The sequence below is a fragment of the Manis pentadactyla genome, chromosome 3 (assembly GCF_030020395.1).
Source record: "Manis pentadactyla isolate mManPen7 chromosome 3, mManPen7.hap1, whole genome shotgun sequence".
Classification (NCBI taxonomy): Eukaryota; Metazoa; Chordata; class Mammalia; order Pholidota; family Manidae; genus Manis; species Manis pentadactyla.
The window spans coordinates 188,857,464-188,879,080 of NC_080021.1; the positions used below are offsets into that span (position 1 = coordinate 188,857,464).

General features: G+C 37.0%; 1 protein-coding gene across 2 annotated transcripts in view; it reads right to left on the minus strand.

The window, feature by feature from the left end:
- Window positions 1-20,210, minus strand: part of XPA (XPA, DNA damage recognition and repair factor) — a 29,207-nt gene extending 8,997 nt beyond the window's left edge. Inside the window, exons 1-6 of one of the 2 annotated variants that reach the window (XM_036888555.2) lie at window positions 19,925-20,210; window positions 16,561-16,671; window positions 8,630-8,735; window positions 8,148-8,313; window positions 7,652-7,769; window positions 283-343 (exon numbers count right to left, since the gene is read on the minus strand). In XM_036888555.2, coding sequence (XP_036744450.1) covers window positions 283-343; window positions 7,652-7,769; window positions 8,148-8,313; window positions 8,630-8,735; window positions 16,561-16,671; window positions 19,925-20,093 — 731 coding nt within the window. In that variant the 5' untranslated portion in view covers window positions 20,094-20,210. The remainder of the gene's footprint in view (window positions 1-282; window positions 344-7,651; window positions 7,770-8,147; window positions 8,314-8,629; window positions 8,736-16,560; window positions 16,672-19,924) is intronic. The other variant, XM_036888554.2, reaches the window with a different exon arrangement.
- Between the last annotated feature and the right edge of the window lie 1,407 nt (window positions 20,211-21,617).

A 21,617-nucleotide genomic window follows, 5' to 3' on the forward strand; every position in this document is an offset into this window, starting at 1 on the left:
CTGAAACTGAAGGGATGGAAAAAGGTATTCCATGCAGACAGAAAATTTTTAAAAAGCTAGAATAGGAGTACTTATATCAGATAAAATAGACTTTAAAACAAAGAAGGAAATTATATAATGTATAATGACTAAGGACTCAATCCAGCAAAAAAAATAACAATTGTAAATATCTATGCACCCAACACAGGAGCAGCTAAATACATTGAGAAAAATATTAATAGACATTAAGGGAGAATTTGCCAGTAATACAGTAATAGCAAAGGAATTTTACACCTCACTTACATCAATGGATAGATTGTCCAGACAGAAAGCAGCTTTGAACAACACATTAGACCACATGGACCTAACAGATATAAACAGAACATTACATCAAAAATAGCAGAATATTCATTCTTTTCAAGTGCATGTGGAACATTCACAAAACAAGTCTTAATACATTTAAGAAAACTGAAATCATACCAAGCATCTTTTCCAACCACAACAGTATGAAACTGGAAACCAATTACTAGAAAAAGAAATTTGTAAAAAACACAAACACATGGAGGCTAAATAGCTAAACAACCAATGGATCAAAGAAATTAGAGGAATTCAAAAAGTACACAGAGAATAATGAAAATAGAAATATGACAATGCAAAATCTTTGGGATTCAGCAAAAGCCATGTCTAAGAGGGAAATTTATAACGTTACATGCCTGCCTCAAAACAAAAATCTCAAACAATCTAACCGTAGACACCTAAAGGAACTAGAAAAAAGGGAACAATGCCCAAAGTTAGTAGAAAGAAGGAAATAATAAAGATTAAAGCAGAAATAAATAGAGATAAAAACAATGCAAAGAATCAATGAAACTCAGAGTTGGTTCTTTCATAAGATAAAATTGACAAACTTTTAGCTAGACATCAAGAAAGAGGACTCAAAAAAAGTAGAAGTGACAACTGAGAAATATAATTTTAAAAGAGTACTATGAAAAATTATATGCCAACAAATTGGACAACCTAGAAATAATGGATAAATTCATAGAAACATGCAATGCCCTAAGACTGAACCAGGAAGAAATAGAAAATCTGAGGAGACCAATTACTAGTAATGAAATTGAAGCAATAATAAAAAAAAAAACTCCCAACAAGCAAAAGTCCAGTACCATATGACTTCACAGGAGAATTCTACCAAACATTTAAAAAGGAGTTAACATCTATACTTCTCAAACTACTACAAAAAATTGAAGAGGAAGGGTAGTTTCCAAACTTATTCTACAAGGCCAGTTCCACCTTGATAACAAAACCAAAATAAGACACTACCAAAAACAATTATACATGAATATCCCTGTTGAATATAGATGCAAAAATTCTCAATAGAATATTAGCAAATTGAATTAAAAAATACATTAAAAAGTTCTTCACCACAACCAAGAGGGATTTACTCCAGGCTTGCATCCCTGGGATGGTTCAGCATCCAGAAAATCAATGCAATACACCACATTAACAAAAGGAAAGATAAAAACTGTATGTTCATCTCAGATGCTGAAAAAGCATTTGACAAAATTCAGCACCCATTAATGATAAAAACTCACAACACAATAAAATGGGTATAGAGGAAACATTTCAACATGATAAAGGCCGTCAATGACAAACTCACAGCTAACATTATACTCAACAGCAAAAAGCAGAAAGCTTTTCCTTGTTTACAATAGCAACAAGACAAGGATACCCACTCTCACATCTATTATTCAACATAGTACTGGAAGTCCTAGCCACAGCAATCAGGCAAGAAAAAGAAAAACATACAAATTGGTAAGGAAGAAGTAAAATATCATCATTTGCAAATGACATACTATATATAGAAAATCCCATAGACTCCACCAAAAAAATGCTAGAGTTAATATATTCAGTAAAGGCACAGAAGAAAATATATAGAAATCTGTTGCAATTCTATGTACAAATAATGAAGACAAATTAAATAAATCCCATTTGCAAATGCATCAAAAAGAAATACTAAGGAATAAACTTAACCAAAGAAACTACGATGACAGAATTGAAGAAAACACAAATAAATGGTAAGCTATGGATTCCATGCTCATGGACAGGAAGAAATAATATTGTTAAATTGACTCTACTGCCCAAAGCAATCTAAATATTCAATGCAATCTCTATCAAAATTCTAATGGCATTTTTCACTAAACTAGAGCAAATTATCCTAGAACTCACATGGAACCACAGAAAACCCCAATAGCCCAAGCAATATTGAGAAAGAAAAACAACGTAGGGGTATCGTACTCCCTGACTTCAAACTATAATACACACTTACAGTAATCAAAACAGTATGTCACTGGCATTAGAACACATACACAGACCAACTGAACATAACAGCCCACAAATAAACCTACACCTATATGGTTAATATATGACAAAGGAGGCAGAGTATACAACCAGGAAAAGTCTCTCTCCAATAAATAGTGTTGGGAAAACTGGAAAGCTACATGCAAAAAAATAAAATTGGATCATTGTCTTACATCATACATAAAAGAGACTCTTAATAGATTAAAGACCTGAAACCATAAAACTCCTAGAAGGAAGCATAGGCAATAAACTCTTGAACATCAGCATTAGTAAATTTTTTTGGACTATGTCTCCTCAGCAAGGGAAACAAAAGCAGAAACAAGTCAAACTACATAAAACTAAAAAGGTTCTGCACATCAAAAGAAACCATTAACAACACAAAAAGGCAACCTACTGTATGGGAGAGTATTATTTGCAAATGGTGTATCTGATAAAGGGATAATAAGATCTCATAGAACACCAAAAAATGAAGTAATCTGATTAAAAAATAGGCAGAGGACCTGAATAGACATTTTTCCAAAGAAGACATGCAGATGGCCAACAGGCACATGAAAAGATCTCAACTAATCAGGGAAATGCAAATCAAACCACAGTGAAATATCACCTCACATCTATCAGAATGGCTAATACCAAAAAGACAAGAAATAAAAGTTTTGGTGAAGATGTGGAGAAAAAGAAACCCTCGTACACTGCTGTTGGGACTGAAAATTTGGTGTAGGCATTATGGAACACAGCATGGAGATTTCTCAAAAAATGAAAAATAGAAATACCATGTGGCCCAGCAATTCCACTTCTGGGAATTTACCTGGAGAAACAAAATCATTACTCCAAAAAGATACGTGCACTCCTATGTTTGCTGTAGCATTATTTACAATAGCCAAACTATGGAAACAACCTAAATATCCATCAATAGATGGATGAATAAAAAGATGTACATATATACAATGGGATGTTACTCAGCCATAAAAAATATTGCCATTTGTGACAACATGGATGGACCTAGAAGGTATTATGCTAAGTCAGTCAGAGAAAGACAAATATTGTATGATTTCACTTATACATGGAATCTAAAAAACAAAAAGAAGATGAACAAATAAACAAAACTGAAACAGACTCAAAGAGAACATACTGGTGGTTACCATAGGGGAAGGGGAAGTAGGGATGGGTAAAGGGGGAAAAATAGTGAAAATGTTTGATATCTTGATCTGGGTGATGGTTACATGAGGGTACTCACATATCAAAATTCATCAAGGTGTACACTAAGATTTGTGCATTTTTTTGTATGTACATTACTAAAATGTCTGCAAGTAATTCTTAAATGGTTAAAAAATACATGTGTGTGAATGACAGCAAAAAGTAAATGTGGAAAAATGTCAATATTAAGTAAAATAAAAAATTTGTTTAAAGATTAGTAAGTTTTCCACATTATTTCATTTAAGCTACTTAAAACTTTGGGAAGTAGAGATCACCTACATACTGCTGAGAATGAGAAGAGGGAACTAGAAATGTCAGAGACTTTAGAAGTATTTGAAAATATCTGACAGGCCTGGGGAGAGCTTAGGAACCTTGAGGGTGGTGTGGGGACGTGCCATGTGGCACTGAAAGCCTAACAGGCTGGAGAACAGGACGTGGTTTTACCATGTCACAATGTTACATGTTACTCCTAGTCCCACTGGCCTAGGATTTCAACACAGAAAGCTGTGGACTACCTCTCCTAGAAATTAAAATGTTCATGGCAACCAGTCTTGCTATTGATGTCTTCAGACTGTTTATACTTTTCACCTGAAGTTTTCCCTTAAATCTTTGTTTGTGAAAAATTTTATACCACTTTAAAACTTGTATTTTGCAAAAGAGGCAACCTGTATTCAAAGAAGCCTAATGCTGCCTCTGAGGTGAACTTAGAACTCACTAAGGGAGACCAAATATTTCTAACTACTTGATGGGAGAGCAGGAAGCTTTGACAGAAGGTGCTCCTTGTTAATTAGAGAAAAATATCATAAGGAAATGACAAAATAACATAAGTTTTGATCTTATTTAGTCCTGCATAAACTAAAGCAGAGTAACTGGGAATTATGTCCTTCAAACTCTCCTGAGAGAAGCCCAAAAGCAGTCATAGATATAGCCACAGGCCCTGGATATAAAAGGTCCACAAACTTAGGAGCCCCAAAGTGGGATTTTCTTACTCATCTTTGTTTGGGGAAATGTACATGGTAATAAACAAGGAAGATTAATTTTCCCTTTTTATGAAAAGTTAATCTCTACCAGTATGAAGTTAGAGAAAGCTGAGTATAACTTTAAAGTCTTATCTCCACACCTTAGTTGTGGAAAGGAGGCATGCAAACCAAATCATTTTGTGTATCTGCACCAATTGAAAGTTCCTAACCAGTGTCAAGGGGAACACATCCTGCATTTTTTGAAGTACGCTGGGCAGCAGTGATGCCATTTCTACTTTTGCCTTCTTGGATCTAAGACATCTATAACAATGTCAATTTGCTGACAAAATTTTCCTCTTCCACACTTTGTCTATATTAATATATGCCTTATTTAATTTCCTTCTGTAATAAGATGAATTCTTTCTTAAACTGCTAAAGTAGGTCATATTCTAAAGCAGGTAAATGTAACCTCTTAGCTTTCTATAAAGAAGTAAACTTTGTGTCAGCTTATTTGTGGATCAAAATCAGAAGACCAAGAGAAACCAGGTTCCAATTTCTTTTCAACTAAAAAACTTTCAGACTTGCTTTTATTCCTTTCTGTGCTGAGCCTTCTGAGCAAACTGCAGAGTAAACTCCTTGTTTCTAATCTCTACAGTATCTACTCCACTCTCAGCCCTTTGTGGCCTAGTCAGGATACGAACATATCCACCAACCTCTAAAGTAAATCAACAAGAAGCTGCAATTAAAGAAAGTATTGCATTGACCTCTGCACATTAAACACAAGAAAAATGGAGTAATATTTATACAACTCAGAGAAAACTCAGGTTTTCATATACAAAAGAAATAGGAAAACATTCTTAGATTTGCAGGAACTTTGAAAATATGCTACTTATGTAGCCACTTGGAAAATTTCCTCAGAAGACATACTTCAAACAACAAATGAACTGAATTAAAGAAACCAGTCTTAAGAGGTCGAAGAAAAAATCTAGGGCAAATTCGAACTCTTCAGGGATGACAAAAACCTACAGAAGTTTATCTGGTGATTAATAGTAGCAATTTACTATAGTGAGAAAAACAGCCAATTATATTTGTATTTCTATTTCTTTAAAAAAAAAATGAAAATTGTAAATCTTGAACTGTTCTAATCACACTAATATTTAATCTATGATTATCTTAACAGAATTTGTAAAGAGAAAAGCATAATGAAACAGATGTCATAATCTTTTATTTTTAGTTAAATTATCAGAATTTAGTCATTAGAGGACATCTTGACCAAAGCATAAACAGTATCTACCTAACTATCATCCTCCTTCCTTAAAATATTTCATCGCTTTGCAAGGTACATGTTCCTAATTCCTTTATCCAAATACTATAGTCTGCACCAAAATACCATCTGGAAGTAGTTTAAGGAGGAAGCAGAGAGGGAAGCATTGAGGTGATTCAGGCAGCTGCGGTAAATGAAACCCCAGGCTCATACATGGTCTCTGAATATGCCCTCCTCTTTCATAGCCCTTAAGATGCCTTTTGTTACTTTATCTTTCAAGGCCCTCCTTGAGGTTGGAGGAAGGGAATGGCTGGGATAGAACACCGAAAAGGTTAAAGAAAAGGACCAAACTCAAAAGAAGTCTTCCCAAATCCTCTCATTTGGTCTTCGCATGGAGTTCTGAGTACTGCGGGACTGTGGTACAGCAGTGGCCCATTCAGTAAGATTCTTCGATGAAATGCTCTTACACAGGGAGCCTCTCCCCAAAGCCATAAAAAGGTGCTGACCCGCTCACTCAGGAATGGTATCTTAAGTAACTCTAATTTATATGAAGATGTATGTAAGTCTTGATAAACTTTTGATAAACTTCATAAATGTCCATTTTTATAAAAAATATTATTAAAAAGCCTATGTATAGAAAAGAACTGGAAAAAAGAGTCATTAAAATGTTGCTAATAATTGTCTCTAGGTAGCAGAATCATGGATAAAATTCTTTGTAGTTTTCTAACTTTTCCGCACTGCACATGAATTACTCTTGTAATGAAAAGGAGAGAAAAGTCCTTTCACAATAAGAAACAGGCAGGCTTACATTCAATTTTTTTTTTCTTTTTAAAACATCTTCATTCACCCTCCCCAAAACTTCTAACTCCCAAAAACATGAGCAAAATTACTTATTATGACTAAGAGACTCATTTTAAATGGATCAATTTAGTAAAACACTGTATACACATAAAACACATGCTATTCATATATACTTTACTCCAGACTGGGACTCAACAATTACTATTTGAGGAATACTCATGCCCACCTTTTAAGACTTGTCTTAGGGTACCAGCAATATAGCAAAAAATGTTCTTTGTGCCCCTGTAGCCCCCTATATTCATCACTATCACAGAACTTACCACACCCTATTATGATTGTAAGTTTACTGGTCTTTCTCTTCTGACTGACTGTGACTCCAGCATTTACGTTAGCACAGTGCCTGGAACACAGGTGACACTTAGTAATTACTGGATGCATTGATGGATGAATGGATGGATGGACAAAGTTAGCAAACATGCATATATGGATGGATGGATAAATACAGAAGTAGATGAACAAAGGAATGGATAGTCACATGGATAGATAGATGTATGGACAGATGACTCAGTGTACCAAAGCAGACTTTTAGTCATGAAAGCCTGGTTCCCATGTCAACTCTCTATTAACTGTATATATAAAAAATCACTCGACCTTATATTCATACATAATAAAAATTATTATACTAGTGGGCATTAGAAAGTACCTTCTAGCTGCTAAATTAATGACTACTAAGACTTAGGCTTGATTTTTCATTTTAAGCAATTAGAGAGTTTGCTGGTGGATATCATTGTTTTTTATAACCCTGTAGGTAATATTTAAGATGAAATGAATGCTAAATCCTTGGTCATGGGTAAATGTATTCTTGATCCTACCAGTGCTCCTATATAAAAACATGATTCACCTTAAGATGATGGCTTACATGCTTTCTAGAATTGAAGTACATCACAGTAGGTTGAGGGCAAACTTTAAATCTTTCTTCTTTAATCTATGAAAAAACACATTCCTGTCTACTGGTGGCATATCTTTAACCAGGAAGAACTTAGCTAAAGTCTTTTGTAAAGCAGGAAAACATAGCCCTTCATGATACATAGCCATTTACCTTTTACTTTTTTATCAAACTTCTTCTGTTTCATTTTTTCTCGGTTTTCCTGTCGAACTTCCTTTGCTTCGTCTAATGCTTCCTGACTACCCCAAACTTCAAGAGACCTCTTCATAATCTACAACACATATTTAAATTAGTTGTGATTCAGAGTTGTAAAATATTATAGTTATAATTATTAAATCCACAGGTACCAAAGAAGGATCTAACCTCAAGTGCAATTTCATAAATACGTGAAATTTAAAAGATTTTAAACAATAAGAAACACCTCCAATAATACCTCTATCTAAATCTATGAAACCCTCAGTAAACATTCCGAATTAGATTACAAACAGAAAAGATGTCCTGTTTCTCTGATTGTCTTCACAGTGACTCACACACAAAATAAAATGAAAAGTATCTTTTCAACTCTGTAGGCAAAAACTAGTTATAACTAGTTCATTAAAACTTCACCTGACCCAGGGCTTAAAATGACTGAACGGAACTTATTAGAGACCTGTAATTTTAAGTAGAGCTTCATATCACCCCATTGTGAATGATGAGGATTCTTCTTCACAATAAATTTAAGAGCTGGTTCTCTTTTTTCTAAATCACAGTCTTTCAGAAGGTATTCTTGTTTTGCTTCTGTTTTAGTTATAAGCTTGTGTTTGTCATCAGCATCTCTGAAAACAAATTAAGTCCATTACATGTTAGTTATTTTAAATAAAACTTAAGTTTTCAAAGAGCCCAGCAACTTAGGGACACGCATGCCAACAGGAACATGTACAACACTTTTTCCTGCAACTCTCATGGTCTAATTAGCAGTATAAATCATAACAGAAAAATACTTTCATATATAATTTATATTAGGAAACTCCCAAAGCAAAAATCGTAATTATTAAGAAAACTAAATCCAAATGGATCTAATTATTGTTTTGCCCTAAACCAACATGCAAACATTAAAATTTGGCAATTGAGGGCATTATCTGAAATAAGTACCTGCAGTTATCACAAGTTGCCAAATCAAAGTGATTCATAAGATAAGAATCCATAAATTCTTTACCACATTCTTCACATATTGCATAATCAAATTCCATAACAGGTCCTAAAGAAAGGAAGATTAATTCTTTAAGTTTTCTTTTTTATGACTAGAATACATTTTCTTCTATTAGTTTATCAGCATGGACATTATACACACTTACGTACAAATACATTTATGTAAAAGGCAATAAAACCTTAAGTACTCTTACATTTATCTAAAAAATTTTAAGAGAAAAAAGTAAAATAAAGGAAAAAGAAACTATCAATTTGAGTATTTCTGAACACAAACCATGTATAAGATATTTGTCTTAGTTTTATATTGCTGCTGTAAAAAAGCATCACAAATTTAGTGGCTAAAGGAACAAATTTATCTTAGTTTACAAGTTTTTTTTTTTTTTGCAAGTTTTTAGTTTACAAGTTTACTTAGTTTACAATTTTTACAAGATCTGTAGTTTACAAAGTCTCTTATGGGTCTCAGTGAGCTAAAGTCGAGGTGTTGGCAGGGCTGCGTTCCCTTCTGGAGGTTTGAGGGGACAGTCGAAGACCTTGCTATTTCCAGCTCCTGAAGGCAGCCTGTATTCCTTAACTCATGACTCCATCTTCAAACCAGCAACTGCAGCTTCTCACATCACCCTGGCTTCTTCTATAACCACATTTCCCCAACTCTCTTCTGCCTCCCTCTTCTATTTTAAGGACGCTGTGATTACACTGGACCCACCTGGATGATACAGAATAGCCTCCCCATCTCAGTCTTCAGCCTTAATCATACCTGCAAAGTCCCTTTTGCTACATAAGGTAATACAGTCACAGGTTCCAGGGTGATTAGAATGTAGACATCTTTGGAGGCCATTTTTCAGCCTACCACAGCACTGTTGAGAGTACAAAGATTAGTCCAAGAAGGAAGCAGAAGGAAGAAGCTGCTACAAAGACAGGTACTAACATAAGAAGGAAAAAAAAATTGTAAAGAGCAAGGCAACTCTAGAAGACAATACAAAATTCACTTTCAAAGAAACTTTCTCTCTGTATTCCACCCTCTACCAGTAGAACAAATAGTTTCCTCTTCATCTGTCTCAGCCACTAGATTGGAAACTTCTTGAGGGTAGAGATTGTATTTAGCTATATATCGTCAACACTCAGCGCAGAAACTACTCAAATGAATAAAGCTAAAATTTTTAAGGACTTCAAATACCTACCTAAGACTCTTAGTCCTAGAACTGGTTCTCCCAGCAAGTCTCAAAGTTTTACATGTATGTCTTTGAGTTGATTGCTACTGCCACGCCCCAACTCTGAGAACTGCCCCAACTCCCAGCGGGAAGAAAGGGGAGTGGCCATTCACTCCCGATTTGTTCAACACATTCCCATCGCCACCCTCCCCAACCCACTTCTGACACAAGGTCAGTGTCTATATTCTACCATGTCTTAGTCCCACCAATCTTCAAACTCTAAGAAAACAAAAAATCACTCTTCTTTATAATATATAAGAGGATCATAGTAATAGACAGAAGAAAACCTAAAAATATAGTCAAAGTGGTGTCTTCAAAATACTGATTACCAGAATGTATTAGAATGGAGAGAAACTGCATAGCATTATTAATCAAAATCCATTAAATATGCACACATTTTCCTAATTTTAAATATTCATAATAGGAAATTTTAAATGTACATAATGATGATTTTTCAACTCCATCACTCCTTTAAATTTACCATTTGGAAACTGGCAGCCTACTGTAAGCAAGAGACTACACTCTCCCTCATTCACTCATTATTCATGTATCTACTATTTATATAAACTCATGGACTCTTAATTTCTCAGTAGCATATAATTCATTGTTGTTGTTTGCTGTTTTTTTAAAGAGAGATACAACTTTATTTTTTGTCATATGACAAGGTGAGCAATCCAGGCTTATAGGGCAGTCATGCTCCCCACAGAAATTCAGGGACCCAGATTACCATCCTCCCTGCATCACAGAGCCCACCGGCATAGGCATTAGCAGGGCCACGGGCCCTCTGTGCCCTGGCTTGGAGGGAAGGGAAACAGTATGAAGGCATCATGCCCAGGGTCTTTAGGACCAGAAGGAAAGGTACACATCCCTGCCACTCATTTTCCCCTGGGGAGAACTGAGTTAGAGGCTGAGAAATGTAATTTCTAGCTGGATGGCCATGTACCTAGTTACAGCTTGTTCACTGTAAGAGCAGGGAAGAACAGATTTGGGTGTGCTGATAACAGTCTGCACCACACTGCTTAATAAATGCAGCCATTATTTATTTATTAAAAAGTGACATTTCAGGTAGGGCTTATCCTTGTTCTAGGGGAAGAGGAATTTTAAAGAGCCATCACAGCACAGAATTTGTGTCTCCCGTAAGATGTTTGTTGTTTAGGGGGTCATTTAAGTGTTGAGCCTAAAATCCAGGTAAGCCTTGAAGGTAGATAAAGAAGACCTTGGCCAAGGTTAGAACGGGTGGATAAAATGCAGTAGAAGGCGTGGGAACATGATAAAAGGAGTGAGTGCTGATATAGCTATGCATTTCCTTTCAGCCAGCCACTAACAAGAAAGGCCTGCTCGCTGTGTTAAGCTTAGTCCCTTATCTGACCTGACAAGGGCAGAGTATACTGGCTTCCAAAGAAACTTCTAGGAGCAAGTTGGTTATTGCAAAACACAGAAAATAAGGCGGAAAAGAGGGGAGTTAATTGCATAGGGAAAACATTCATCTTGATTTTTCTCTTTAAAAGATATACTGTGTCCTATGTTAGGAAAACAGTTAGCAAATATTCATTGAGATGATCTGACTTCTCACGGCTGCCAAAGGAAAACAAAGGTAAAATGCAGTAGAAAATAAATATCATTGGTGTTTTTAATTACTTTGGTACTCAGACTGCCTCAGATTTGGCCAGTGGGAGCTCCTTCATGGTGGCTCCTATGTTCCTGTAACACACTTCTATCAGTTTTTGAACATTATTTTCTAGCATTACAAGATGTTCCAAGCTCATCATGTAGCCATCCTGCCCCAATCCTGGCATCAGCTATTTCTCTGAAGGGCCCTGGTTCCCTTTAGTGAGCAATAGTATCAGAGTCCGAGATCTAGACACCAGATGTGCTCATTACTACTAGGCTATCTTTGCTTCATAGTGGACCTTTTTTTGGACAAAGCAGGGAAATAAATGCATACTTGTGTACATACACACAGACTTTACTGAGGTATACTGACATGTAACATTAGTTTCAGATGTACACAACATAATTCAGTATTAGTGTAGATCACATAATGATCACAGTCAGTCAGTCTAGTTAACATATCACCATATGTAGTTATAATTTTTCTTCTTGTGGTGAGAACTTTTAAGATCTTTTCTCTTAGAAACATTCAAATATGCAACACAGTATTATTAACCATAGTCACCATACTATGTATTACACCCCCAGGATTTATTTTATAATTGAAAGTTTGTGCCTTCTGAGCCCCTTCACCCATACTACCCCACACCTCTTCCAACCACCTGTCTGCTCTCTGTATCCATGAGCTTGCTTTGCTGTTTTTAGATTCCACATGTAAAGTGAGATCATGTGGTATTTGTCTTTATCTGCCTGACTTCATTTAGAATTAATGCCCTGAGGTCTATCCATATTGTTGCAAATAGCAACATTTCCTTCTTTTTTGCAGCTGAAAAACATTCCATTGTATATATACACACCACACTTTCTTTATCCATTCATCCATCAAAGACACTTAGGTTGTTTCCATATCTTGGCTATTGTAAATAATGTGCAGTGAACATGGAGGTGCATATATCTTCTTAAGCTTGTTTTCATTTTCTTTGGATAAATACCCAGATGTGGAATTGCTGAATCATATGGTAAATTTTTAATTTTTTTGAGGAAACTCCAGTTTTCCATAGTGGCTGCATTACTTTATATTCCCACCAACAGTGCACAAGGGTTCCCTTTTCTCTATATTCTTATTTCTTTTCTTTTTAATAGCCATTCTAACAAGTATGAAGCAATATCTCATTGTGGTTTTGATTTGCATTTCCCTGATTAGTGATGTGGAGCATCTTTTCATTTGCCTGTTGGCCATCTCTATGTATTCTTTGGAGAATGTGTATTCAGATCCTCTGCTCATTTTTTAATTGGGTTGGGTTTTTTTGCTATGAGTTGTATCAACTCTTTATACATTTTTTATATTAACCCTTTATCTGATATATGACTTGCAAACATTTTCTCCCATTCAGTAGGCTGCCTTTTCATTTTGTTGTTGGCTTCCTTTGCTGTGAAGAAGCTTTTTAGTTTGGTGTGGTCCCACTTGTTTAATTTTCCTTTGGTTGCCTTTGCTTCTGGTATCAAATCCAAAAAACCACTGCTGAGACGAACATCAAAAAGCTTATCACCTATGTTTTCTTCCAGTTTTGTGATTTTAGGTCTTATATTCAAGTCTTCAATTCATTTTGCATTAATGTTTGTGTATGGTATAAGAGAGTGGTCCAGTTTTCCCAGAACCATTTGATTGAAGAAACAGTCCTCTCCCCATAGTATATTCTTGGCTCCTTTGTAGTAAATTAATGTATATTGTTGTAATGCATTTATGCATTGGCTTATTTTTGGGCTTTCTCTTCTGAGCCATTGATCTATGAGTCTGCTTTTATGCCAACCATACCATTTTGACTACAGCTTTGTAACATAATTTGAAATCAGGGAGCGTGATATCTCCAGCTTTGATCTTTCTCAAGATTGCTTTGGTTATCTGGGGTCCTTCGTGTTTCTGTAAGAATTGTAGAACTCTCTGTTCTATTTCTGTGAAAACTGCCATTTGAATTTTGATAGGAACTGAATTAAATCTGTAGACTGCTTTGGGTAGTGAGGACATTTTAACAACATTAATTCTTCCAATCCATAAGCACAGAGTATCTTTCCATTTATTTGTGACTTCTTCAATTTCTTTCTTCAATGCCTTATAGTTTTTTTTTTTGTTTGTTTGTTTGTTTAATGCCTTATGGTTTTTTGTGTAGAGGTCTTTCACCTCCTTGCTTAAATACCTAATTCCTAGGTATTATACTTTTTTTACTGAAATTTTAATGGGACTTTTTCCTTAATTTCTCTGATAGTTTATTAGTGTATAGAAATAAATCATATTTCTGTATATTATTTTGTATTCTACAACTTTACTGAATTAATTTGTTAGTTCACAGGTACACTTACACATTCATATCCATATATGTATTTTAGGAATCATGAGTTTACACTGATACTACCGCATAGGGTTCTTTCTTGCCTTCTCCCATTCCACATTTGCATGCCCTTCTTGCACAAGGAGAACCTTGGATCCCAACAACATAAAATATATTTATTAATCTGCTTGAGCCTATAATACATCTAAAATAGTTTCAGAATTAAGCATCACTCAAGTCATTCTACAAAATGAGTTCAGGAATTTTGTGCTTTTCCCCTCACCTCACCCACCTAACACGAATGATATTGTCAAATACTGTGTTCATAAATCATTTGAATTAGCTCTTTTTGTCCTCCCCCTTCTTTAATGTGATTATATCATTTGGAAAAATTGGTCCATTTAGTTGTTTTTAGATATTTTTCTCTTTCCATCCCTGTTAATTTTTAAAATGTAAATCTAACAGAAATATACATACTTTTGGGTCAATTACTCTACTTCTATGAATCATATCTGAACAAAAGTTTACCTCTAAATATATTCATTGCGGCAATTATTAGAATAAAGTTAAAAATAATCTTAAATCACATTACTATAAAATGCAATATTATTCAGCCAACAAAAACAAGTTCTCAAAGAATATTTAAGAAATGAGAAATGCTCTCAACATTTTTATGAAAGAAAAATATTATATTCTCATTCACATATTCAAAACAGCCTCAAAAAAATACATAAAAATGTTAACTGCTGGGAAGTTATTGTTTAATGGGACAAAGTTTCAGTTTGGGGTAATGAAAACAATCTGGACATGGATAGTGGTGATGGCTGCACAACAACAGGAATGTACTTAATGCCACTAAACTATACACTGAAAAAGGTTAAACTGGTAAATTTTATGTTATGTTTTACCATGATTTTTAAGTAGTTTTTTAAAAAACCATATGAACAGTGACTGACCTCACTGTTACACACCATCCTCTCCCATGGCTGCATTCAACACAATCCTCCGCTACACAATGAGTTTAATGATCTAGATCAGGGATTTGCAAAGTCCCCGGGCAGGCTGCCTCAGGGTCCCCAGGACACCGCCACAAACTCTCAGGCCCCACCTCAACCCTAAGTCAGGTGCGGCTCTGGGGCTCTCACAAAGCCTTCCTGGGGACTCTGGTGAACCAACCACTGTTCTAGATTCTAAAGGCATTTGATAGGTTTTGTGTTACAGGCAGCAAAGCTTAATGACCCAAATAAATTATTTTGATTTTTCTCAGCTCTGCTAAAGAAATAGACTCTTTAAAAATCAAAGAAAAAGTTATAGAAAATATTCATTACTCTCTCTGCTTTCTTCTATCTACACAGTTCAGCCACATAAAGCTTTACAAGTAGGCTTCTTGTGCAAAGGCATCTGGCCAAGAGAGAAAACGGGCCAAGACGCAATCCATGACCTCTTGTTAAACCATGTGCCTTGGCTCAGGCTAAATCAGCCAGAGAAAGAAGGCCTTTTTCTAATTTGCCTCCCAAAGGGGACACTGTTGGAGGAGGTAAATGAGAGGACAAAACCGCCGGCTGGCCCACGAGCTAGGAACAGACAATCAGAGCTCCTCACCCCGTCCACTTGGAATGTACATTCTGCGCAGCCGGTTCTCACAGCAGGAGCTGGTCCTAGGATACAGCCTAGTGAGAGTAATGTGTTATTGTACATGTGGACTGGATATGTGACTGAACCCAGTTAAGCCCTCTATATAAACTTTAAAGATTTGACAGGTGGGTACAGAGATCTACTCGTTTTGCAGCCACCCAAGACAAGCCTCACGTAAGTTCCCTTACTCATCTGGAGTGGTCTACCTCTTGCTTCAGTCTCTCCTTGCCCTCTGTGTATGAGGCCAGTTTGCAAGTCAACAGATAACCGTTTCTGATTTGCACAAATTCACTATGAGCTCCATTTGCAAGCAGCAGCCCTAATATCAAAGCCTGAATAGCAAAGCAGCAGTGACACACACCAGTGAACACCTTAGTCAAGCGGCAAGGCACTACAGTAGACTCTCAATAAATATTTGTTGCATGACCTGTTAATTGAAAGTATAGACTTTACAGTTTAGACATAAATGGAATAGAACAGCTGCAGCTAAAACTGGAATAGGTTTTAAACTGGAATAGGTTTTAAACTGGAATAGGTTTTACAAAATGTTGTATTACATTACTGGCATGAAACTTACAATCAAATAAAACTATCTTTTTCAAAGAGTGTGAAAGTATCCTCATCCAGAGGGTACATATAAGTGATTTACCAAAACTTTAACCTTAGATAATGGAGTTACATGCTTCTTTTTATGCCAGGTCTCCCTATTTTATACTTTGTAAACCACTTGTTTTTCTCCAAACATAAATAAAAGAATGTCCTAAATTTATCTCTCAGATTCTAGCCCCTTATTTTTTAGCCTATCAAGATAGCGTTAGGTATTTGTTCTATCAGTCAATATACTGGTTGTCTCTGCCTATTATAAAAAAACAGAGAGCATCAACCCTAAGAACACAAACCACAGGTTTCATCAGACATTGCCAAATCTGCTTAATTTTTAATCTACTAGCAAAACTGCCTGACTTCATCAGTCTTGTAAAGCTAACCTGCTCATTGACTAAAGTAAGTGTGGCATGATTTAACATAAGTTTGCAAAGAATTAAGTTACGCAAAATGACCACCTTGATACCTATTTTCTGAAAATACACTTTACCTGGCTGATGAACAACTTTTCCAATTGTACGCTGTTCTTCATCTTCCTCTTCCAGAATAAAGCCTCCTCCTGTGTCAATTATCTTTGGAGCTGCTTTTACATTAGTCATACCTACAAAAAGTAAGTAAAAGGAGTCAACAATTTAACTAGGTAAGCCCCTATGTCCCCCTGTGCATAAACATGAACTTTCTTTAAATCTACTAAACAAGACAAAGATGTCCATTACTACTACTTCTTTCAACATCATAATGAAGGCACACACGTACAGCTAGTGCAATATGGCAAGAAAACAAAACAGGCATGTAAGTTGAAAAGAAATAAAAAGCCTTTATCACAGATGATAATTTTACACACATAAGATATCCACACAAACCTACAATTAGAATCATGAAATAACACCTAGAAAGAGATGTATGAAACCTCTCCACTGAAAACACCACTAAGAAATCAACAACTGAAATAAATATGAAATATACCATGTACAGATTGGAAGCCTCAGTACTGTAAAGATGTCAATTCTCCCCAAATTTATCTAAAGATTCAGTGTGATCCCAGACAGTTATGGGAGGCTGGAGAGGTGAGCTGAGAGCTGACAACTGGATTCTTAACATTTATATGTAACTACAAAGCACCGAGAATAGCCAAGATAATTCAAAGAACAAAATTTGATCATTAACCCTACTAGATTTAAAGATTAACTATAAATCTTCAGTAATTAAGACAGTGTGGTACCGATACAAAGAGATCAGTGGAATATAAGACAGAGTCCTAAAACAGACCTACACATATTTGGTTATTTAATTTATGGCAAAGGCTCCAAAGCAACTATGGAACTGATAATCTTTGAGAGGAAAAGAATATTTTTAGTAAATGGTGCTGGGATTTATGACAAAGTTACCACTTTAAAACAGTGAGGAAAAGATGATTTTTTTCAATAAATGAAATTTGACCTTACTTCATGTAGTACACACACACATTTTAATGGATCATAGTATTGAATGTGAAAAAAAAACAAGCTTCTAAAGAAAACAGAAAAACTGAACTTGAGGTAGCCAAAAATTTCTTAAACTGGACTTGATTAAAATTAAGAACTTCTATTCATCAAAAGACACCATTATGAGAGTGAAAAGACAGGACGCAAAGTGGAAGAAGCTATTTGTGAAAGGTATTATCTGACAAAGGACTCAAATCCAAAATATGTAGTGGAATCCTGTAAATCAGCAAGAGACAGATTACCCAACTTAAAATAGGCAAAAGACCTCGATAGAGACTTCACAAATGAGGATATCCATAGAGCTAGTAAGCACATGAAAAAGGTATCATTAGTCATCAGGAAAAATACTAATTAAAACATAATGAAATATCACTACACTCCCACCAGAACCTCCAAAGTGAAAAAGACCGACAATTCCAAACGGTAAGGGTGTGGAGAAACCAGAACCGTCACACATCACTGGTCAGATTTTAAACTGATGCAGAGTTAGGGGTGCTGACCCCATACACACAGTCAAATATCTGTTAACTTTTGACTCCCCAAGAACCAGCCTACTGTTGATTTTATGATAGTAAATAATAAACTAGTATCTGCATATATTTTATGCATTCGTGACATAACAAACTTTTTAACTTTTTCAGTATTTCTAGGCTTATGCAGTTTACCTGTGAGTTTTTCAAACTGTATTCTCCAAAAAATGTTCCAATATATTTATTGGAAAAAATTCACGTGTAAGATGACCCACACAGTTCAAACCCATGTTGTTCAAGGGTCACCTGGAATCACTGTTGGACAAGACTTAGTAAAGCTAAACATACGCCTCCCCTATGACCCAACAATGCCATCCCCAAGCATATGCACAATAGAAATGAGTGCATACGTCCACCAAAAGACACAGACAAGGATGCTCAAAGGTTTTCCCCACAATAAACCCAAACTGGAAAAAACCCAAATATCTACCAAAAGGAAATAGAAAAACTGCAGTATAATAATAGAGGATGCCATACAACATATAAAAGAGCGATCAACAGAGGCAACAACACATGTAACATGATGATTCCCTCAGATATTATGTTGAGAAAAAGAAGCCAAACACTGTATGATTTCATTAATATGAACTTCAAAAGAAGATAATACCAATCAAATGGTCAGAGCAGTAATTACTTGTAAGTTGAGTAGGATATGGCATTAGGGCAACATAAAGTGCTGGAAGTGTCTGTTAATCACTGTGGTGTTTACAAGACTATTTACAAGATTCAGATGAGTGCACTTTATATATTAATGTTTGTATGTTATGACTCACTTAAAAAAATCTAGCATTATCTTAAGTCACTCTCTCTGGCCTCAATTTCTTCATCTGCTAAATAAAGGGATTGAGTTATTAGCCCGTCTCTACTGTTAACAGCAATTCTCATGCTATATACTATATTGCCTGCTCATCACTTTATATCCCTCCATTACACTGAGTGCTTTTACTTCTGTAATTCTGACAGTTAAGCATCCATGAATATCTCCTGTATGGATAGAAATGGATGAACATGCCAGATTATGACTTTCATGAGTAATGTAGCAGATGACTGGAATGACCAGGAGTGCAATGAGAAGTACAGTACAGCTAGTACAGCAGAGGCAGCTACTGGCAAGGAACAACGCCTGGACCCAATGCCAGATGACCTTAACCCTAGTCTTGATTGGCCTGTGCATTTGCTAGGATGAACCTAAGCAAACCCCTTTCCTTTGCTGGTCCTCAGTTACCACCTCGGCAAAACCCTGACACTAAATAATGTCCTAATTATTTTTGAGGTTAACTGTTAGAACCAAATTAGTTAATCTGAAAACTGAAATACAACAGCTGCTACTCTTGTTAGCCCCATGAAGGCAGTAGTTACTGTGTTTGCCCCTCGCCCAGCACGTAGCCAGCACCACGTCCTACGACTCCTGGTACAAGATATACGAACGCCCTTTGTTGAATGGATGGACGAGGGCACAGGAGCAGGATTATTACTGAAATGGGTTACAAGTCTAAAAGCTTTTTACACGGGCCACCCAAGGGACCTATGAAAGTGCTGCGGGACAACAAAGGGAAGGCATAGGCTGGCCCCTCCCGACAGTGAGGGCGGCTGCATCGCCCAGCTGAAGACCGCAGGTGCGGGAGGGAAAGCCCGGGGCTGGAAGTCAGGGGGCCCGGCTTCTATGGCAGATTCACGCTGTGGTCTGGGACAGCCGGCTTCGACGAGGCCTGCTGAGCGGGCTCCCTCCGCGGACTGCGGGAGGGCCTGCGCGCAGACGCGCGGGGAGTCGATGCCCCACCCGGGATGCGGCAGCGGCCGGCCAAGGGATGAAAGGGGCAGGCGCCGTCAGGGCCCAAACCTCCGGTAGCTGCAGCCGCCATCGCCGGGTAGGGCTGGGCCGCCAGCCGGGCCTGGCGCAGCATCAGCGCGCGCTGCCGCTTCCGCTCGATGCTCGCCCGCACCGAGGCAGGCAGCTCCGCCAGCGATTCCGAAGCCGCCGGCTCGGGCGAAGTTTCCGCCGCCGCCATCGCCAACCTTCTCCGCAAACTGGGCTCTAGTCCCGCGCACGCGCATTGAGGCGCCAAAGCGTGCTCCGGCCCCAGCACGACGCCACCACCGCCTCCGCCCCAGCTTCCACGAGCGGCCGCAGAGTGGGAGCGCGCCTGCGCAATCTGAAGAGGCGGAGGCAGAAGAGAGGGGCGGCGGGCGGTGTCTGCGCACACCTAGGGGACGCGAATACTCCCTAACCTTTAACCTGTGAGAAGGGTCCGTGCAGAGATCGTTTCTTAGGATCTGGTCGACTTCGCAATAATAGTTTCGCTTGGTAGTTCAGAATATGGTCTTTGGGAGTCAGACCTGGGCTAAGTCCTAGCACTGACACTTACCATCCGCGTGACCTTGAACAGGCTATTTAACTTGAGTTCAGTTTCTTCAGTAGTAAAATAAAGATTATTACGGAACAACTTCCTGGGTTGTCGGTAAGATTAAATGTAGAGACTTTCAGCACAATGCCTGGTACATAGAAAGCTTCCAAAAATGATAGCAGCTAGTAATAATAGTAGTGCCAATCAAGAGAGACCAATAGATGACTGATCTGACCGCTTTGGACACACAGCCTAGGGGACAGAGCCTTAGAATTGAAATGAAAACACTTGGGTTCAAACTCTCATTTGCTCTGTGACTTAGAGCAAATGCAGCACCTGGTGCCAAGGCTGATATGCATGAGCCTGGCTATCTTTTTCATGGAATAGTCCTTCAGTGTGGATGAGCTGCCACCAGGTAGACCATGGGTTTGGATTTGGACTAAATCCTGACTTCCCCAGAAGTGTGGCAAATGGAGCAAACAAAACATTGCATGCTTTTACAAAAATGTATGCTTTATTACAAATAAAATTTAGTTGAAGCGAAAGAACACTAAGTTATAATTATTATATATACCATTTAGGACTAGTTTTTAGAACAACCTGGCACACTGAGGTTTCCCATTAGTGTTCAACTGTCAAAGTTTGAGAAGTACAACCTAGTGGTTCTAATCTATTGACTTTATATATATATATTTAAACTGGAGAATATTTATAAAGCAGGTAAAAGCTCAGATCTTCTGGTGAACTAGAGATAGAGATTTTAAGCCATCCCTATTCTGTTTCTCTTCCAATCCCTCTTTGTCCTTATCCAGTGACCTTGACCAGGTGATAAAAATCTCAAATTCCATGTAACAATAGCAGAAACAACAGAAGAAAAAATTAGGTAAGTTGGACTTAATCAAAATTTAAAACTTTCGTACATCAAAGAACACTCACTATAAGGAAAGTGAAAAGACAACTCATAAAATGGGAGAAAATATATGCAGTCCATATGTCTAGTATCCAGAATATTAAAGAACTCTTAAAAATAATAAAAAGGCAAATAACCCAATTTTTAAATGAGCAAAGGACTTAAATCGACATTTTTCTAAAGAAGATATACAGATGGCCAACAAGCACATGAAAAGATATTCATCATTAGCCACTAGGGAAAAGCAAATCAAAAGCACAGTGAGATACCACTTCATA